General features: G+C 47.3%; 1 protein-coding gene across 3 annotated transcripts in view; it reads right to left on the reverse strand.

The window, feature by feature from the left end:
• LOC141271204 (killer cell lectin-like receptor subfamily B member 1C) overlaps window positions 1-21750 on the reverse strand; it is a 180298-nt gene that overhangs the window by 84375 nt on the left and 74173 nt on the right. For 2 of the 3 annotated variants that reach the window (XM_073681318.1, XM_073681317.1), the window contains exon 2: window positions 990-1085. The exons of the other annotated variant lie outside the window; for it this stretch is intronic. In XM_073681318.1, the coding sequence (XP_073537419.1) occupies window positions 990-1085 (96 nt within the window). The remainder of the gene's footprint in view (window positions 1-989; window positions 1086-21750) is intronic. 3 annotated transcript variants of the gene reach the window in all.

Raw genomic sequence — 21750 nt, forward strand, 5'->3', positions numbered from 1 at the left:
GATCATGGAACAATATGCGTTCTTCATGTCAAAAAAGGAAACATAAAAACAAATAAATTCACCCCCTTCCTCCCCAATTAAAGTAAACGTGACAGCTGATACATGCCGTTCAATTGACAGGCAGCATATATGAGGCATCTGTATGATCTCAGCCAGGCATGTCTGACTCTGAAAGGCTGTGGTGTTTCAGAGAAAAAACATACTTTAAAAGCCACTGGGGACCAAACAGTGCTGGAGACTATTTGGACATGCGGATCCCTGGATTGACAGATCTCTCCTCATATGCACAAGAAGACATAGACCTGTCAATCCAGGGCAGCAGACGGGGAGAAGCCGACGGGGACCTGCCTGTCCGACTAGTCTCCCGAGCTGCTTGGTCCTCGGAGGCTTTTAAAGAATGTTTTTCTCTGGAACGCCCCAGCATTTCAGAGTATTACATACCTGGCTGAAAACATGAAGCCAGTGCCTGATACATGTTGCCCACGGATTATGCAGCATGTACAATATCAGCAGTCAGGTTCACTTTAACAAATAAATACTTTAAAACAATAAAATAAATAGATTTGGTATTGCTGTGACTGTAAAACTCTGATCTTTAAAAATAAAATGTTATTTACGGTAACTCTAAATTTTCCAGAAGAAAAAAAAAAATCAAAATGCCAGAATAGGGGGTTTTTTTGGACCTTCCCCAAAAAGCAATGATAACAAAATGTCTACCGCTAAATAGTATGATTAAAAGCGTAATCATATCATGCAAAAAAAAATCCTGGTACGAGTTCTTTATTTTCAGAAACACTCCAATTTTGAAAGCAAATTTTACGAATTGTGATAATGTCCTTTATAAACTGAAAAAAACAGAGTAGTTGTCTGGGGCCAACTTGTAATAAAATTGTTGTGTCAAATTAGTCTGTGTGTATTCCCAGGTGTACAGGACATCGAGATGATATCTGGGCCAGGTTCTGGCCGCCTATAAGAGTTGTCATACTTACCAAGTGCTGCAATAATGCGGATGAGAGTAATGTTGACTCCTAAGAGGACAGTAATAATCACACTTTTCCAGGAAGGTGTCCAGATCCTCAGCTTGTCTGGGGAATCATGAATAAGTCACAATCATTATGAAATAAGTGACAAATGTTCAATGTTTTACATTTGAATGGAACTGAGATTCGGGGGATGAGACTGGTTACCCACAGGGTAATAAGTGTCATGAGTAGTGTTGAGCCACCCCCGTAGTGTTCGAGTTCGGTTCGTCGAACACCCTTGTGTTCGCCGAACTGTTCGTCGAACTGTTCGTCGAACACCTTCGAACACCGTTAAAACCAATGGCAGGCAAACAAAAACACATAGAAACACATAGAAAACACCTTCAAAGGTGTCCAAAAGCTGACAAATTGCTCAGAAGACATAACTAACACATGGAAAAGTGACAAGTACATATAGTCATGCGAAAAGAAAAGAGGTGGAGGAGTAAAAGGAGGGGGAGACCCAGATATAGGCATGTCATGCCCTTCTAAAATCCAAAAAGTGAGAAGCCGACACGGCCAGTCCGTTCCTGCCTGTGCCACCTCCGTGTCGCCTGGTTTGTGCCAGAGCCTGACGGCCAGCCCCCCTCTCCCAATACTGGTGCCTGTCCGCTGGTGGGTCGAGCCCCCCCGCGGTGGGGGGGGAGTAATATCTGCAGAAGAAAGACCATCTTCCAGCCAAACTAACATGTCGACTTCTTTTCATGGACAATGTGATACGATCCCTTTGTTACGGACACGCCCATCGCTACAAATTCCAGATGAGGCACAAAAACAGCAGGTGCTTCAGCGGATATCAAGTGCTCCTTCAAGTGGGCTCTCCTCCACCTCAATTTCAACATCACAAATACTCCAGTCCTCAGAGGTGTCACCCCAATCGCACTTGCTTCCTCACAGCTCCCAAGTCTCCAGCTGCCCGTCTGAGTATGGGGTAACACAGATGATTGAGTCTGCAGAGCTGTTTACTCATGCTATAGCCTGGGAAACGGAGGTCTGCTCCAGAGCTTCTGTTAATCCAGATGAGGAAATGATCTGCACTGATGCCCAGAATCTTTATAAGTCGGATCCAGGACCAGATGAAGAAGGTTCTGAGCATAATGTAGACCCTCATTCCCAAACTGTAACTCCTGTTGGTGGAGACAATGATGAAGACGATGATGAGACTCAAATACCTGATTGGAGCGACAACTTGACTTTTCGGTCAGGGCAGGAAGAGGTTGGCTTTGAGGACGACGGGTGTGATAACACACAGGGTGATGATGACAAGGTTGGAGATCCCACTTACTGTCAACCCACAGTCAGCCAGTCGATGAGGTCACCCAGGCCTTTGCCAGGCCTTGGGAATGTCGCTGTGGTCGGCTCCCTGGCCCGTGCCCTGGGGTCACTCTTTAAAAGGGTGGATAATTGTTAATTTTATAAGAGTTCGTGACGCCACCTGTGGTATCTGGTGAGAAGCACCAGCGCTGCAGCAGTCCACTGAGGCTCGTGATAAGGCAGCTCGATGGTATAGCTCCCCAAAGGTGGAGCTAGGTCTCAGGGCAGCGTATGCAGGGGGAGTGCAGGACAGGCGAGACCCAGCTGGGTCAGAGCAAGAACGGGAACGGACACGGTAGTCACTTCATTACCTTTTACTAGAGGAAATTCAGGCAAATTCAGGCACATCCCGGAGCACTGTAGGGTGAAGGGTGCATATCAGGATCCTCCCCAATGAGCGGGTGTAGGGCCTCCTGTTTCTTGCCTCTGCGTAGTAAGTTTCTGACGTGCCTGGAGCTAGGCCTAACTTTGTCTCTGTCCTGCGCTGGCTGACCTTGTAGTAGGGCCTTCTCTTGAAGTTCACGCTCCCAGTATGCGGGGCCTAAGCGTCTCCTGGCTCTGTTACGTATCAGCACCTTAGCGATCCTGGGACTTGTAGTTCTCCAGGGATTCCGGTTATGCCTTACTGGGTCATAGAGATCCCGGTAAGCTCGGATCCGGTGTCCGGTAAATGCTTCGGGGTGAGCTGGTTAAGCTCCTCTGCCCCTTATGTACTAACTTGCCACTCGCCTTCGGCCTACTCGGGCCCTCACTAGGCTATACACACTAACGGCAGCTTGCCGCGCTTCACCGATCTTATGGCGTCGGCACACCTTAAGCTCTATCTGGGCTCCCTGAATCTAGCTAGCAGGAGCCTCGTGCTCCACTGCTGAACTATTAACTGAGTTCTCTAGACTAGACTGAGCTCCACTGCAGACTGACCTCTCTTAGGCTTCTCTACTGCAGGAACCCTTCAGAGGAACTGAACTGCCTAGCTCCACCTTCCCTATTTATATCCCTAACGGGCTCCCTCTGCTGGTCTGAGGTGGAAGGTGGAGATGTGTGAATGTTTATGGGGGCCTCTTGTGGAGGATTCCATCAATACACTCTTCTAGGATCTGTGATACCAAGCGCAGCGGGGCGTCACAGATGCTATTGACGACGAGGTTAGGTTGCGCCTTCCTGGACAGAGACGGAGTACTGGAAGAACGTCAACAACTGCATCCTCAACCAAAACTCTGCCTCTGACCACAAGTCGTAGTGGCTCTTCAGGTCGCATGGGCTCTAAGCCTTGCATAGCCTGGGCATTTATTCAGATCGATAAGGATGACCCAACTCGTGTTATCTGTAATATTTGTCACCAAAACCTAAGTAGAGGCCAAAAAATCCATAGTTTGAGTACTTCATGCATGTACCGTCACATGGATATGAAGCATAAGTTGCAATGGGGAGTAGTGTTGAGCCACCCCCGTAGTGTTCGAGTTCGGTTCGGTTCGTCGAACACCCGTGTGTTCGCCGAACAGTTCATCGAACTGTTCGTCGAACACCTTCGAACACCGTTAAAACCAATGGCAGGCAAACAAAAACACATAGAAACACATAGAAAACACCTTCAAAGGTGTCCAAAAGCTGACAAACTGCTCAGAAGACACAACTAACACATGGAAAAGTGACAAGTACATATAGTCATGCGAAAAGAAAAGAGGTGGAGGAGTAAAAGGAGGGGGAGACACAGATATAGGCATGTCATGCCCTTCTAAAATCCAAAAAGTGAGAAGCCGAGACGGCCAGTCCGCTCCTGCCCGTGCCACCTCCGTGTCGCCGGGTTTGTGCCAGAGCCGCGGTGAACCCTGACGGCCAGCCCCCCTCTCCCAATACTGGTGCCTGTCCGCTGGTGGGTCGAGAGAGCCCCCCTGTGGTGGAGGCAGCTCTAAGCTTTTTAATTTAAATTGTCCCTCTAATTTGAATGAATACACTTTAAATCCATTTACAAGGATCTATTGGAGGGCAAGTCTCATGCCAGCAGCCGCGTAATTCCAGCTCCAGTAGCGTCCACTAAAGCTGCTGCAGTTAAAAAGCTTTTATAAGGATCGAGCTTGGCTGTCCACCGCAAGGCATCCTAGTGCCAGTCCCAGCCCCTATGCCTTGGGGTGCCTCCTGATGCTCTTCACTAAGTATCCCGTGGTCCCGAAGCATTTCCTTTGAAAAAATTAAGTGTCCAAACTACAGGTGGTGTAGCTTGCTTAACAGCCGGGATAATCCGCTGACTAGCAGACACTGCTACTAGGCACAAAGTATTTCCTGGGCTAGATGCAGTTAAAAATTTGTAAGTAGATACTCTCGTTGGATGCTGAGAAAGCATTCCATAGTGTCTCCTGGCACGCCATATATGATTCTCTTAAAAAGCTTGGGGTAGGGGTCTAGGGGACCCTTTTATAGCCAAAATCACGGCCCTGTATCACAATACGTCACCTAGGCTGAAGATAAATGGAACTGTAGCACCGAGGGCTCGGTTGCTACAGACGTATTGCACCTCACCCAGAGGTGTGATATCTCACTCTCAGATAAGGATGGAGTGTGGATCAGGACCCGACACCTGCATGCATTACACCACATTGCCGTGGGGCAGGGCGACCAATATGCCCCTGAGATGGGCACGACAGTCCCTGTCCCTGGCTGGAGTGGGGGGAGGGAACACTGAGGAAGGGGAACCCTGCAGTGCAGGAGCAGGGAGGAAGCAGTTCCTGGGTGCATTGAGAAGGGAGTATAAAAGGTGGGCACCATCTTAGTTCAGTGCAGAGAAGTCTGAGCAGAAGTGGCAGGGAGCAGGGGCTCTGCATGAGCTCTGCTCCGGAGGCGGGCCTAGTAACAGAGGCCCAGGCCTGCAAGAGGGAGAAGGAAGGAAGAGGAGCGGAGAAGGCTCCAGGAACGAGGAATGAAGGGATCCCAGGGGTGCGGACGGGCGAGTCGCCACCGCACGCCCGAATCCACCTGCGTGGAGGGGTCAGGCCAAAGGGGGAGACCGGTCCCCGAACTAGTGGAGGCAGGAAACGACCCTCAGCTAGAAACCGGAGGCTCTGACATTTTATGTGGCGCAGCCCCTTGCTCCACCCGCTAGGAAGGCACCACATAGGGTCAGGGAAACTGGCGCCAAGTTTACCAAGAGGAGGCCCGAGGCAGCCGGACAGAAGTGTTGGTAAGAAAGGCCAGACAAAGGACACACAAAGGGGGTCCTGTGAAGCGCTCCAAAGTTATCTGGGAGTTGTCTGAGCCCCTCACCTGGTGAGCACAGTACGACGTGGGCAGCCGTTACCTGCAGACGTGGTCTGGATAATAAGAACTGTGAGTAAAGGCCCTGAACTGCATCACTGACTCCGTGTCGTTACTGCTGCTGCCCTGCACCATCACCCCCATCCTCCGCATACACTGCCCTGAGGCTATACTCCTCCCGTGGGGAGTTATGCTACGCTCTGCTGCACCCACAACACCAGCCTTAGCGGTCTGCCCTGTAGCGGCGGTTCACTCTGACCGCAATCCACGGGTGGCGTAGTCGGACATTTAAACATCAAAACCACATAAATAGTTCCGCCACTGGTTTGACCGCCCTGAGCCACGGAACCGGATCGCCGCCACGAAGACTACAACCACCAGCATCCACCAAAAAGGGTCCGGCTCCGGGTGTCCCAAGGCCCAGGGGGTGCGTCAGAACATTTTCATCACCTTTCACAATCACCAATGGGACAAGGCAGGGATGTCCTCTGTCCCCTCTCTTATACATCCTAGTGACGGAGCACCTGCTCTCATCAATTCGCCATAACCCCAATATTAGGTGGATTGAGGTGGGAGGCACCGAGTACAAGTGCTCTCTATTTGCTGATGATGTCCTAGTATATATCACTCAATCACATATATCCATCCCTGCTGTTATGGCTGAAATAGATCACTTTGTTACATGGTAAAATTTTAAAATCAATGCAGCGAAGTCTGAGGCCCTCGATGTCTCCCTCCCTAAATCCATATAGGATTCCATCCAGTCCAACTTTCCCTTTGCCTGGCCCTCACAGGGTATCAAATACTTAGGAATTCCTATTCATAGAGACCTCTCCCATCTATGTTATCTTAATTTTGGGCCCTTTATTGAACAATTCCATACAGACCACGGTTGGCAAGTTAGAACTGTAAGATTCACTACGTGAACCACTGGTGTTTTGTGGAAAAGCACATGTACACCGCGTTCCAAATTATTATGCAAAAAGTGTTTAGGAGTGATAAGGGAAGAATTTGTTTGTTTGTCAGTTAAACTGATTGATGGTGATGTGTGTCAGGGCTCTTTATATCACTGTAAGCAATTGCAGACACCTGTGCTAATTAGTTTGGCAGGTGTGTCCAATAAAGGCAAGACTACTTAAGAAGGCTCTCTCACATTATTAAGCAGCCTACATTTTCTGCCAAAATGGGAAAGAAAAAGGATGTGTCGGCTGCTGAGAAGCAACAAATTGTGGAGTGTTTAGGTCAAGGCATGACTACAATCAACATTGTGCGATGATCAGGATGAAGTGTCTTGGCAATCAAGAAGTATGTAGCTGATTCACAGTACACACGTGTGCGTGCTGATAAGGGCAAATTGAGGACTCTTTCCTACAGGCAATTACGTCAGGTTGAAAGAGCAGCGGCAAAAAAGCCTTGTCATAGCAGCAGACAAGTTTTTGAAGCTGCTTGTGCCTCCAACGTCCCCCGAACAACAAGATGCAGGGTCCTTCAGAGGTTTGCAGCTGTGCATACGCCATCCTGTCGACCTCCTCTATCCACTTCACACAAGCAGAAACGGCTCCAGTGGGCCAAACATTACATGAAGACTGATTTCAAAACTGTTTTGTTCACGGATGAGTGCCATGCAGCGCTCGATGGTCCAGATGAATGGAGTGGAGGATGGCTGGTTGATGGACACCCCACGCAAACACGGCTACAGCGCCAACAAGGAGGAGGTGGAGTAATGTTTTGGGCTGGAATCATGGGGAGAGAGATTGTCGGCCCCTTTAGGATCCCTGAAGGCGCTAAAGATGAACTCCATAATGTATGTGGATTTTCTCAAACAGCACTTCCTGCCATGGTTCAAGAAGAAGAACCGTGTATTTCACAGCAAGATCATTTTTCTGCATGATAATGCACCATCTCATGCTGCACATAAAACATCTGCATCTCTGGCTGATATGGGCATAAAAGGGGACAAACTTATGGTGTGACCCCCATGCTCCCCTGACCTCTACCCCATTCAGAACCTTTGGAGCATCATTAAAAGGAGTGTCTATGATGGCGGGAGGCAGTTCACATCTAAGCAACAGCTCTGGGAGGGTATTCTGTCCTCATGCAAAACAATTGAAGCAGAAACCATCCAAAACCTGACAAATTCAATGGACGAGAGAGTTCAGAAGCTCCTTTCGAACAAGGGGTCCTATGTGAAAATGTAACATCACCTAGAATAAAGTTTTGAGTTGAAAACTGTTTGATTTCAGTTTCTAACAACCTGCTAATGCTTATAATTTCAAAAATGACCATTTTTTTGGTCTTTATTAAAATGAAAAGGTTGATCGAAAAGTTTGGGGGATCTAAGAGTCTGGCAACCCAGTAGTCATGATTACTTCGAATTCTGACAATATGAGGGTCATGCTGCAGGTAGTGCAGCAAGAAGGCACTTATGTGTCTTGCGCATCTCGGAGCCCCAAAATTATTTCCCGGGCTAGATGCAGCTAAAAATTATTTTTAATTTTAAATCTGGTGAAGCTTATTATAGATGGCCTAATAGGATCAGTGCTGCACACTGCTACAAAGCCCAAATTATTTTCCAGTCAAGATACAGATAAACATGATTAGTAATTTGAAAGCTTAAAACGGTTGGTAGGGTGATTTTAACCAATCATCAAGCTTTTACTCTCCCCAGGATGACACAGGGGTAGAAAAGTCGTTTCGGATCCATGATTTGTTCATCTTTATGAACGTGAGTCTGTCTACATTATCAGTGGAGAGCCGCGTGCGCTTATCTGTCAGCACACCACCAGCAGCGCTGAACACACGTTCAGACAGAACGCTGGCTGCGGGGCATGACAAGATCTCCAAGGCGTAAGTGGCTAGCTCCGGCCATTTATCCAGATTGGAAGCCCAAAAAGAGCAAGGGTCCAGTGACACAGTCGTGGCTTCAATGTTTACTTGGAGATACTCCTGTACCATCGTCTCTAGGCGTTGACTATGTGTCAGACTTCTTGTCTCCTGTGGCCTTGCAAAGGATGGGCTAAAAAAGTGGTGAAATGATTCCGCAAAATTGATGTTACCAGCAGATACTGTGGTTCTGTTACGGTTTGAGTGCTGAACACTTGACGGTCCCACGGTTGGCAAGTTGGAACTGTGAGATTCACTACGTGCACCACTGGTATTTTGTGGAAAAGCACATGTAAGATTCTGCAACAGTCTCTGCTGATACTCCTGCATGCGTGCATCCCTTTCTATGGCAGGAATAATTTCTGCAAATTTACTTTTGTACCGGGGATCTAACAGTGTGGCAACCCAGTAGTCAGGATTATTTCTAATTCTCACAATTCGAGGGTCATGTTGCAGGTAGTGCAGCAAGAAGGCACTCATGTGTGTTGCGCATCCAGGAGCACCAAGTCCCTGTTGTGTTGGTGGCGAGGTAACAATCATGCTTCCTTCCTCTGTCCTCTCCCCCCAACCTCGCACAACAGAAATGTGATCAAGGTCTCCCTCATCTGATGAGTCTTCCATCAGTTCGTCCTCCACTTCTTCCTGGGCTCCTGCACCTTCCTCACTAGTTTGGCTGCTACCATGCGCCCTGGTTAAACCATCTCCCCCACCCTCACATGCCTGCCGCCTTGGTGCTGCCGACCGTCTGGACCTTGCAGATGTTAGCCCTTCCGCATACAACTCCTCCTCCTCTACTTCCTCCACCTCCTCTTGTGCCACCACCTGACTCCGAATTCTGTTTAACATGTGCTCCAGCATGTAAATCACCGGAATAGTCATGCTGATAATGGCATCGTCAGCACTAAACATCTTCGTCGCCATTTCAAAACTGTGCAGAAGGGTGCATAGGTCCCTGATCTGAGACCACTCCTCCAGCGTGATTTGCCCCACCTCTGAATCTCGTTGGCCCAGGCTATACGTCAGAACGTATTGCACCAGGGCTTGTCGGTGCTGCCACAGTCGCTGCAACATGTGCAGAGTTGAATTCCACCGGGTAGGCACATCGCATTTTAGCCGGTGAAGTGGCAGGCCCAACGACTTCTGTAGAGATGTAAGTCGCTGAGCTGCGGGATGCGAACGGAGGAAGTGAGCACACAGCGACCGTGCCCTCTGCAGAAGGCCATCTAGTCTGGGATAGTGGGCTAAAAATTGCTGGACAACCAGGTTCAACACGTGAGCCATACAAGGCACGTGTGTGACATTGCCCCGGCGAAGGGCCGCACCCAGGTTTGCAGCATTGTCGCACACGGCCTTCCCTGGTTTCAGGTCCAGTGGAGACAACCATTCATGAAATTGGTTCTCCAGAGCTGACCACAACTCCTCAGCTGTGTGACTCACATTTCCCAGACATTTCAATGTAAAAACCGCCTGATGACGTTGAGCCCTACTGCCAGCATAGTAAGGAGGTGTGCAGGATCCCTTCTGCGCAGTTAGAAAGCTTGTGGCATGACCAGACAGGCTTTGGGTGCAGGTGGAAGACCGAGAGGAGGTTGAGGAGGCAGAAGCAGTGGAGGAAAAATGACATAAAGAGGATTGACGCACAACTCGTGGGGACGGCAAGACTTGGACAGCAGCCCCTTGTCCTGCTGTCACCATAGTTACCCAGTGCCCAGTCAGCGACATGTAACGCCCCTGTCCATGCCTACTCGTCCAAGTGTCTGTGGTGAAATGCACCCTGTCACACACAGAGTTTCTCAAAGAAGCGGTGATGTTGTGTGCGACATGCTGGTGGAGCGCAGGCACACCTTTCTTTGAGAAGTAGTGCTGACTGGGCATCTGGTACTGGGGCACTGCGACGGACATAAGGTCTCGAAAATCCTCTGTGTCCACCAGGCGGAAAGGCAGCATTTCTGTAGCCAAGAGCTTGCAGATGGTGAAATTCAACCTCTTAGCTTTCTCATGGCTAGGAGGAAATGGTCTTTTACTTGTCCACATCTGAGGGACCGAGGGCTGGCTATTGTGCTTAGACGGGGTTGATAAGGGTGTCCCCGGCAAACTGCCGGTCTGTGAGGAAGATGCAGGCGGACATGTTAGGTTGCCTTGATCCAAAGGTGGTGCTATCGATGTCGGACTGCGCTCAAGACCAGCTGGTGTTACCACCTCCAAAGAAAATGATGACCTGCCAATCACGCTGGCTGTTGCGGGTAAAGAGGTGGCAGGTCTGCGCCCCAAAACAGGTGTGACTGCTGTCCCCCCAGTCACAGAGGATGAAGAGGCCGCGGATGCACAAGATATGGCAGACGGTGGTTGGCCCGGCCGGCTAGACCGCATTGTAGCACACTGAGCTTCCCACTGCAACTTATGCTTCATGTCCATGTGCCGGTTCATGCATGAAGTACTCAAACTATGTATTTTTTGGCCTCTACTTAGCTTTTGCTGACAAATGTTACAGATAACACGAGTTGGGTCATCTTTATCGATCTGAAAAAATGCCCAGGCTATGCAAGGCTTAGCACCCATGCGACCTGAAGAGCCACCACGACTTGTGGTGAGAGGCAGAGTTGTGTTTGAGGATGCAGTTGTTGACGTGCTTCCAGTACTACGTCTCTGTCCAGGAAGGCGCAACCTGACCTCGTCGTCACTAGCATCTTCCTCCACCTCCTCTGCTGACCTCATCTCTTGGCTGACTGTGGGTTGACAGTAAGTGGGATCTCCGACCTCATCATCATCACCCTGTGCGTTATCACACCCGTCGTCCTCAGAGCCAACCTGTTCCTGCCCTGACAAAAAACTAAAGTTGTCGCTCCAATCAGGTATTTGAGTCTTATCATCGTCTTCCTCATTGTCTCCACCAACAGGAGTTACAGTTTGGGAATGAGGGTCTACATTATGGTCAGAACCTTCTGCGTCTGGTCCTGGATCCGACTCATAAAGATTCTGGGCATCAGTGCAGATCATTTCCTCGTCTGGATTCACAGAAGCGCTGGAGTCGACCTCTGATTCCCAGGCTATAGTATGAGTAAACAGCTCTGCAGACTCAACCATCTGTTCTACCTCATACTCAGACGGGCAGCTGGAGATTTGGGAGCTGTGAGGAAGCAAGTGCGATTTGGGTGACACCTTTGAGGACTGGAGTATTTGTGATGTTGAAGTTGATGTGGAGGAGAGCCCACTTAAAGGAGCACTTGATATCCGTTGAAGCACCTGCTGTTTTTGTGCCTCATCTGGAATTTGTAGCGATTGGCGTGGCCGTAAGAAAGGGATCTTATCACATTGTCCGCTAAAAGAAGTAGACATTTTAGTTTGGCTGGAAGATGGTCTTTCTTCTGCACCTACCCCACGGACACAACCTTTTTTCCCCTTCCCAACACGCCTATTCCCCTTTCCACCAGCAGCAGGCCTTTTTCCACTCATTTTGGTGGTTAACTAATTCACAACTCTGGAGTTGTTTGCACAAAAAAACAATGGATGGTAACCGAGCAGAGCTGAGTGGCCAAACTGTGGTATTAGGCCAAAACTATTGGCTGGGTTAGATGCAGAAAAAAATTATTTTTAATTTGCAACCTGATGGAGGTCAGTATAGATGGACTAATAGACCAAGTCCCACACACCGCTAGAAGCCCAAATATTTTTTCAGAGCTAGATGCAGAAAATTTTTTTATTCAATTTGCAACCTGATGGAGGTCAGTATAGATGGACTAATAGACCAAGTCCCACACACTGCTAGAAGCCCAAATATTTTTTCAGAGCTAGATGCAGAAAAAAATTATTTTTAATTTGCAACCTGATGGAGGTCAGTATAGATGGACTAATAGACCAAGTCCCACACACTGCTAGAAGCCCAAATATTTTTTCAGAGCTAGATGCAGAAAAAAAATATTTTTAATTTGCAACCTGATGGAGGTCAGTATAGATGGACTAATAGACCAAGTCCCACACACTGCTAGAAGCCCAAATATTTTTTCAGAGCTAGATGCAGAAAAAAATTATTTTTAATTTGCAACCTGATGGAGGTCAGTATAGATGGACTAATAGACCAAGTCCCACACACTGCTAGAAGCCCAAATATTTTTTCAGAGCTAGATGCAGAAAAAAATTATTTTTAATTTGCAACCTGATGGAGGTCAGTATAGATGGACTAATAGACCAAGTCCCACACACCGCTAGAAGCCCAAATATTTTTTCAGAGCTAGATGCAGAAAAAAATTATATTCAATTTGCAACCTGCTGGACGTCAGTATAGAAGGACTAATAGAACAAGTCCCACACACTGCTAGAAGCCCAAATATTTTTTCAGAGCTAAATGAAGAAAAAAAATATTTTTAATTTGCAACCTGATGGAGGTCAGTATAGATGGACTAATAGACCAAGTCCCACACACTGCTAGAAGCCCAAATATTTTTTCAGAGCTAGATGCAGAAAAAAATTATTTTTAATTTGCAACCTGATGGAGGTCAGTATAGATGGACTAATAGACCAAGTCCCACACACCGCTAGAAGCCCAAATATTTTTTCAGAGCTAGATGCAGAAATTTTTTTTATTCAATTTGCAACCTGATGGAGGTCAGTATAGATGGACTAATAGACCAAGTCCCACACACTGCTAGAAGCCCAAATATTTTTTCAGAGCTAGATGCAGAAAAAAATTATTTTTAATTTGCAACCTGATGGAGGTCAGTATAGATGGACTAATAGACCAAATCCCACACACCGGTAGAAGCCCAAATATTTTTTCAGAGCTAGATGCAGAAATTTTTTTATTCAATTTGCAACCTGATGGAGGTCAGTATAGATGGACTAATAGACCAAGTCCCACACACTGCTAGAAGCCCAAATATTTTTTCAGAGCTAGATGCAGAAAAAAATTATTTTTAATTTGCAACCTGATGGAGGTCAGTATAGATGGACTAATAGACCAAGTCCCACACACTGCTAGAAGCCCAAATATTTTTTCAGAGCTAGATGCAGAAAAAAAATATTTTTAATTTGCAACCTGATGGAGGTCAGTATAGATGGACTAATAGACCAAGTCCCACACACTGCTAGAAGCCCAAATATTTTTTCAGAGCTAGATGCAGAAAAAAATTATTTTTAATTTGCAACCTGATGGAGGTCAGTATAGATGGACTAATAGACCAAGTCCCACACACTGCTAGAAGCCCAAATATTTTTTCAGAGCTAGATGCAGAAAAAAATTATTTTTAATTTGCAACCTGATGGAGGTCAGTATAGATGGACTAATAGACCAAGTCCCACACACCGCTAGAAGCCCAAATATTTTTTCAGAGCTAGATGCAGAAAAAAATTATATTCAATTTGCAACCTGCTGGACGTCAGTATAGAAGGACTAATAGAACAAGTCCCACACACTGCTAGAAGCCCAAATATTTTTTCAGAGCTAAATGAAGAAAAAAATTATTTTTAATTTGCAACCTGATGGAGGTCAGTATAGATGGACTAATAGACCAAGTCCCACACACTGCTAGAAGCCCAAATATTTTTTCAGAGCTAGATGCAGAAAAAAATTATTTTTAATTTGCAACCTGATGGAGGTCAGTATAGATGGACTAATAGACCAAGTCCCACACACCGCTAGAAGCCCAAATATTTTTTCAGAGCTAGATGCAGAAAATTTTTTTATTCAATTTGCAACCTGATGGAGGTCAGTATAGATGGACTAATAGACCAAGTCTCACACACTGCTAGAAGCCCAAATATTTTTTCAGAGCTAGATGCAGAAAAAAATTATTTTTAATTTGCAACCTGATGGAGGTCAGTATAGATGGACTAATAGACCAAGTCCCACACACTGCTAGAAGCCCAAATATTTTTTCAGAGCTAGATGCAGAAAAAAATTATTTTTAATTTGCAACCTGATGGAGGTCAGTATAGATGGACTAATAGAACAAGTCCCACACGCTGCTAGAAGCCCAAATATTTTTTCAGAGATAAATGAAGAAAAAAATTATTTTTAATTTGCAACCTGATGGAGGTCAGTATAGATGGACTAATAGACCAAGTCCCACACACTGCTAGAAGCCCAAATATTTTTTCAGAGCTAGATGCAGAAAAAAATTATTTTTAATTTGCAACCTGATGGAGGTCAGTATAGATGGACTAATAGACCAAGTCCCACACACTGCTAGAAGCCCAAATATTTTTTCAGAGCTAGATGCAGAAAAAAATTATTTTTAATTTGCAACCTGATGGAGGTCAGTACAGATGGACTAATAGAACAAGTCCCACACGCTGCTAGAAGCCCAAATATTTTTTCAGAGATAAATGAAGAAAAAATTATTTTTAATTTGCAACCTGATGGAGGTCAGTATAGATGGACTAATAGACCAAGTCCCACACACTGCTAGAAGCCCAAATATTTTTTCAGAGCTAGATGCAGAAAAAAATTATTTTTAATTTGCAACCTGATGGAGGTCAGTATAGATGGACTAATAGACCAAGTCCCACACACCGCTAGAAGCCCAAATATTTTTTCAGAGCTAGATGCAGAAAAAAATTATATTCAGTTTGCAACCTGATGGAGGTCAGTATAGATGGACTAATAGAATGATGCTATGCCCAAAAGATTTTACTTCACTAGGTGCAGTAAAAAAATTGGTATTCTATACACAGGTGGTATATCTTGCAACACAGATAGGCTACTCCACTGACTAACACACTCTGCAATAGGCCAAAAAGGATTAGCTTTGCTAGATTCAGCCAAATGCTGTGAAAAAAACTTGCACAGCACTGGCACAGACCTGCCTGGCAAAAACTGATAGGAACTGATGTAACCTAGTCCTGAAAAGGACTCCAATTACAATTAGTCTTTACTCCCACAATCTATCTATTTAAGAGCACAGACCTGCCTGATAAAAGTCGTAGGAAATGCTGTAACCTAGTCCTTAAAAGGACTGCAATCACAACTATTCCCTACTCCCAAGCTATCTGTATATTTGTGCGAAAATTGGCTTGAAATTAACAAGGTATAGCGCACACAGCAACAGCGGTGCCGTCTAACACGCAGCTGCAGCAGTGAGAAAATGGTGGCGACGGGGAAAATGGCTTGGTCTTATAGGGCAAGGACATGTGACATACACTGCCAATCACACATGCCCTTGCTTGTGTGAAAAAAAGCACTTCGCTCCGTGTGTGCGCTGCTGATAGGCTGACAGATTGCACCTCCCCACTGCAAATGCGGGAAAGAGAAAAAAAAATGGAGATCTTCATTGTTCCTGCAGAGATCCATCCCCTGCCCCTCCCCCCGCCCCGCTGTACACTCAAACTGCGTATTAACATTAATTTTCATCATTACTGAGAAAAAATCCAGTTATGATTTTGGTGCACGAACAGTTATCGAACATAACCTCGAACAGCCGAATTTTTCTCAAATTGTTCGTGTTCGCCGACTGGCTCGAACACCGCCCAAAACAGCTCGAATTTGAGATTGGGGAACAGTTCGAGTAGAACAACGCTCATCTCTAGTGGGGAGCTCACTGTGCTACAATGCGGCCTAGCAGGCTGGGCCAACCACCGTCTGCCCCATCTTGTGCATCCGCGGCCTCTTCATCCTCTGTGACTGGGGGGACAGCAGTCACACATGTTTTTGGACGCAAACCTGCCACCTCTTTACCTGCAACAGCCAGTGTGATTGGCAGGTCGTCAGTTCATTGGGAAGTGGAAACACCTGCTGGTATTGAGCGCTCTCTGACCCCGAGAGCACCACCTTTGGATCAAGGCAACCTAACATGTCCGCCTGCATCTTCCTCACAGACTGGCAGTTTGCCGGGGACACCCTACTCAACCCCGTCAAAGCACAACAGCCAGCCCTCGGTCCCTCAGATGTGGAAAAGTAAAAGACCATTTCCTCCTAGCCATGAGAAAGCTAAGAGGTTGAATTTCACCATCTGCAAGCTGTTGGCTACAGAAATGCTGCCTTTCCGCCTGGAGGACACAGTGGATTTTCGAGACCTTATGTCCGTCGCAGTGCCCCAGTACCAGATGCCAAGTCGGCACTACTTCTCAAAGAAAGGTGTGCCTGCGCTCCACCAGCATGTCGCACACAACATCACCGCTTCTTAGAGAAACTCTGTGTGTGACAGGGTGCATTTCACCACAGACACTTGGACGAGTAGGCATGGACAGGGGCGTTACATGTCGCTGACTGGGCACTAGGTAACTATGGTGACAGCAGGACAAGGGGCTGCTGTCCAAGTCTTACCGTCCCCACGAATTTTGCGTCAATCCTCTTTATCTCGAAGTTCCTCCACTGCTTCTGCCTCCTCAACCTCCTCTCGGTCCTCCACCTGCACCCAAAGCCTGTCTGGTAATGCCACCTGCTTTCTAACTGCGCAGAAGGAATCCTCCACACCTCCTTACTATGCAGGCAGCAGGGCTCAACGGCATCAGTGTTTACTTTGAAATGTCTGGGAAATGTGAGTCACACAGCTGAGGACTTCTGGTCAGCTCTGGAGACCCAGTTTCATGAATGGTTGTCTCCACTGGACCTGCAACCAGGGAAGGCCGTGTGCGACAATGCTGCAAACCTTGGTGCGGCCCTTCGCCGGGGCAATGTCACACACGTGCCTTGTATGACTCACGTGTTGAACCTGGTTGTCCATAAATTTTTAGCCCACTATCCCGGACAAGATGGCCTTCTGCAGAGGGCACGGTCGCTGTGTGCTCACTTCCGCCGTTAGCATCCCGCAGCTCAACGACTTACATCTCTACAGAAGTCGTTGGGCCTGCCAGTTCACCGGCTGAAATGCAATGTGCCGACACGGTGGAATTCAACTCTGCACATGTTGCAGCGACTGTGGCAGCACCGACAAGCCCTGGTGCAATACGTTCTGACGTATAGCCTGGGCCAACGAGATCCAGAGGTGGGGCAAATCACGCTGCAGGAGTGGTCTCAGATCAGGAACCTATGAATTTGACGTGCCCCCTGGGCCGTGGGGTACCATGAGCCGGGCCGGTAGACGCTGGGGGTTGTAGTCACTGTGGCGGTGACCCGGTCCGTGACCCAGGGCGGTCAATCCAACGGTAATTTGTATATATGGATTTTATAATGTCCGACTACGCCACCTGTGGAGTGCGGCCAAAGGGGCCGCCGCTGCGGAACAGTCCTCTGAAGCTGGTGGTTTTGCAGCAATGGTATTATTACTCACCACAGGAAGAGTGTAGCTTCAGGGCAGTGTGGGTGGATGATGGTGGTTGTAGTGCAGGGAGTCAGTAATGAACACAGAGTCCGTGTGATGCAGTCCCAAGATCTTTACTCACAGTTGTTGCAGTCCAGAATATAGGTACCAGAGCAATCTCACCCGTCGTGCTGTGCGTACTCAGTGAGGGGCTCAGTCCACCCCCAGATAGCTCCGGAGTACTTAGCAGGGCCCCCTTCTGTGTGTCCTTTCTCTGGCCTTCTCCCTGCACCTCACACCCAGTGACACTTCTATCCGGTATCCTCGGGCCTTGGCGGGCGACTTGTGTTCTGTCCCCTGGGTCCTATGTGGCTACCTTCTTAGTGAGACTGGTGTGGACTTTTGCCTGCAGTACATGCAATGCTGCAGCCTCCAGTTTCTAGTTGAGCCTTGCTGTTTCTACTCTAGTTGAGGGACCGGTTCCCCTTATCTGGCCTGACCCCTCTACCTCCTGGTAGCAGCCTTCTGCACGGCCCGTAGCCCTAGGGTCCCTTCGGTTCCTGGAGCCTTCCTGCTCCCACTCCTCTCTTCTCTCCTTCAGTCCTGGGCCTCCCAGGCTAGGCCCGCCTCCGGAGCAGAGCTCATGCCGAGCCTCTGCTCCTGTCACTTTTCCTCCTCTGACTGGCTTGCTCTTTCTAAGATGGCTTCCTATTTATACTCTCCCTGTCATGTGCTCCCCTAAGCTGCTCCCCTAAGCACCCACTACATAGGACCCTCCCACCAGCTAGGGACCTGGGACTGCGCTCTCCCTTAGGAGCAATCTCGCCCTACCCCCACTGCGGGTATGTGTTGGATGCAGGTGTTAGGGTCCCGAGTAGTGTTGAGCCACCCCCGTAGTGCTCGGGTTCGGTTCGGTTCGTCGAACACCGGGATGTTCGAGGAACTGTTCGTCGAACTGTTCGTCGAACACCTTAGAACACCGTCGAACACCGTTAAAACCAATGGCAGGCAAACAAAAACACATAGAAACACATAGAAAACACCTTCAAAGGTGTCCAAAAGCTGACAAACTGCTCAGAAGACGCTTTCTTTAAAAAAGCCGGCCGGCAATTCAGCAGCGGCATACACCGGTACCCGACAATTTAGACAAGAAGGAATAGAGCCTCACACATAGATTAGATAGATAGAAACATGTCAGTCACATATATATGAAGTACAGTGACAGTGTTGCTTACTGTACTTGTCATTTAGTGTAAAGGATTTATTAAAAAATATAATAGTGTTTTCATGCACTGTCTCTTTAAAAAAGCCGGCCGGCAATTCAGCATCTGTACCCGACAATTTATAACAGACAGAATAGAGCTTCACACATAGATTAGATAGATAGAAACATGTCAGTCACATATATATGAAGTACAGTGACAGTGTTGCTTACTGTACTTGTCATTTAGTGTAAAGGATTTATTAAAAAATATAATAGTGTTTTCATGCACTGTCTTTTTAAAAAAGCCGGCCGGCAATTCAGCATCTGTACCCGACAGTTTATAACAGACAGAATAGAGCTTCACACATAGATTAGATAGATAGAAACATGTCAGTCACATATATATGAAGTACAGTGATAGTGTTGATTACTGTACTTGTCATTTAGTATTAAAATAAAGGATTTATTATTAAAAAAAATTGGCGTGGGGTTCCCCTTAATTTTAGTCTCTAGCGGAGGTTAAGCAGACAGCTGGGGCAGATGTTTGAAGCCTGGGAAGGGGATAATACCCACGGAGCTTCCCAGGCTACTAATATCAGCCCCCAGCTGAATACATAGCCTTTACTAGCTATTAAAATGGGGGACCCCCCCCAAAAAAATGACGTGGGGTCCCCCCTAATTTAATAGCTAGCAAAGGCTAGGCAGACAGCTGGGGGCTGATATTAATAGCCCAGGAAGGGAGCCATGAATATTGGCCCCCTCCCAGGCTAGAAACACCAGCCGTCAGCCGCCCCAGAAATGGCGCATTCATAGGATGCGCCAATTCTGGCACTTAGCCTCGCTCTTCCACGCTGCCCTGGTGCGGTGGCAGGGGGTAATAGGGCTGGGGTTGATGGCAGCTTATAATGCCAGCTGACATCAAGCCCAGGTTAGTAATGGAGAGGCGTCTATAAGACACCCCCATTACTAACCCCATAGTCAAAGTTACAAAAAAACACAAACACCAAGAATAAAGTCCTTTAATTGAAATAAACACACAATTCTTTATTGTTCTAAATTAAACTCTACTTACCATCACGCCCATTCCAGCTGAAGCCAACGATCTCCTGCAATAAAAGAAAAATAATAAAGCAACATCATCCTTACCTTTCCATGGTTCCCACGACAGCTTCAGCTCTGCTACATCGAGATGACAGGCTGGACCGCAGCAGAAAGCTGCCATCCAGCCTGTGATCCCGCAGACACTGAGAAGAGCAGGCATGCTTGCGCTCCTCAGTGTCTGACTGTGACGGCATAAAGATGAGCCGAGGTCATGTCCAATGAACTCGGCTCACCTCATGTACGTCACTGACAGCGTGGGAGAATTCTCGCGCTGAGTGCAGGAGAATTTTCCCACGCTGTCAGTGACGTGCATGAGGCTGATATTTAAATTTGGCGCACAAATCGGTGATTGGTCGCGGGCAGCGTCCGCGACTAGTGTTGAGCATTCCGATACTGTAATGTCGGGTATCGGCCGATATTCGCGGTATCGGAATTCCGATACTTAATTCCGATACTTTTACAATATCGGATACCGGAATCGGAAGTTCCCATAATGCCTGCGCTCTGTAGTGTCTGTGAAGGATGACAAGTTGGATGGCAGCGCGATCCAGCCTGTCATCAGAATGCCATCCCAGCGGGGGAGAATTCTCCTGATTGTTTAAAAGCCGGCGGGCGGTATAAAGCCGCCGGCTTTTAAACAATCACACAGCCCCATACTGCTTCCCCGCAGCCTCCCACCCCGATCCTCCGCTCCCCTCGCCACCTCCCATCCCGATCGTAAGTTAGGACCAGGCGGGGAGCGCAGCTCCAAGGAGCGGGGAGTGAAGGACCCGGGCGGGGAAGCCGGCAGTGAAAAGACTTCACCGCCGGCTTTCCCGTTCTGTGCTGCGTAGTGTTGAGCCACCCCCGTAGTGTTCGGGTTCGGTTCGGTTCGTCGAACACCGGGATGTTCGAGGAACTGTTCGTCGAACTGTTCGTCGAACACCTTAGAACACCGTCGAACACCGTTAAAACCAATGGCAGGCAAACAAAAACACATAGAAACACATAGAAAACACCTGCAAAGGTGTCCAAAAGCTGACAAACTGCTCAGAAGACACTCTCTTTAAAAAAGCCGGCCGGCAAATTCAGCAGCGGCATACACCGGTACCCGACAATTTAGACAAGAAGGAATAGAGCCTCACACATAGATTAGATAGATAGAAACATGTCAGTCACACATATAAGAAGCACAGTGACAGTGTTGGTTACTGCACTTGTCATTTAGTGTAAAGGATTTATTAAAAAAAATATTAGTGTTTTCATGCACCGTCTCTTTAAAAAAGCCGGCCGGCAATTCAGCATCTGTACCCGACAATTTAGAACAGAAAGAATAGAGCTTCACACATAGATTAGATAGATAGAAACATGTCAGTCACATATATAATAAGTACAGTGATAGTGTTGCTTACTGTACTTGTCATTTAGTGTAAAGGATTTATTTAAAAAAATAATAGTGTTTTCATGCACTGTCTCTTTAAAAAAGCCGGCCGGCAATTCAGCAGCGGTACCCGACAATTTAGAACAGAAAGAATAGAGCATCACACATAGATTAGATAGATAGAAACATGTCAGTCACATATATATGAAGTACAGTGATAGTGTTGGTTACTGTACTTGTCATTTAGTATTAAAATAAAGGATTTATTATTAAAAAAATTGGCGTGGGGTTCCCCTTAATTTTAGGCTCTAGCGGAGGTTAAGCAGACGGCTGGGGCAGATGTTTGAAGCCTGGGAAGGGGGTAATACCCACGGAGCTTCCCAGGCTACTAATATCAGCCCCCAGCTGAATACATAGCCTTTACTAGCTATTAAAATGGGGGAC

The sequence above is a fragment of the Phyllobates terribilis genome, unplaced genomic scaffold (genome assembly GCF_046119375.1).
Source record: "Phyllobates terribilis strain yellow unplaced genomic scaffold, ASM4611937v1 Scaffold_5__5_contigs__length_657084704, whole genome shotgun sequence".
In the NCBI taxonomy this organism is placed as follows: Eukaryota; Metazoa; Chordata; class Amphibia; order Anura; family Dendrobatidae; genus Phyllobates; species Phyllobates terribilis.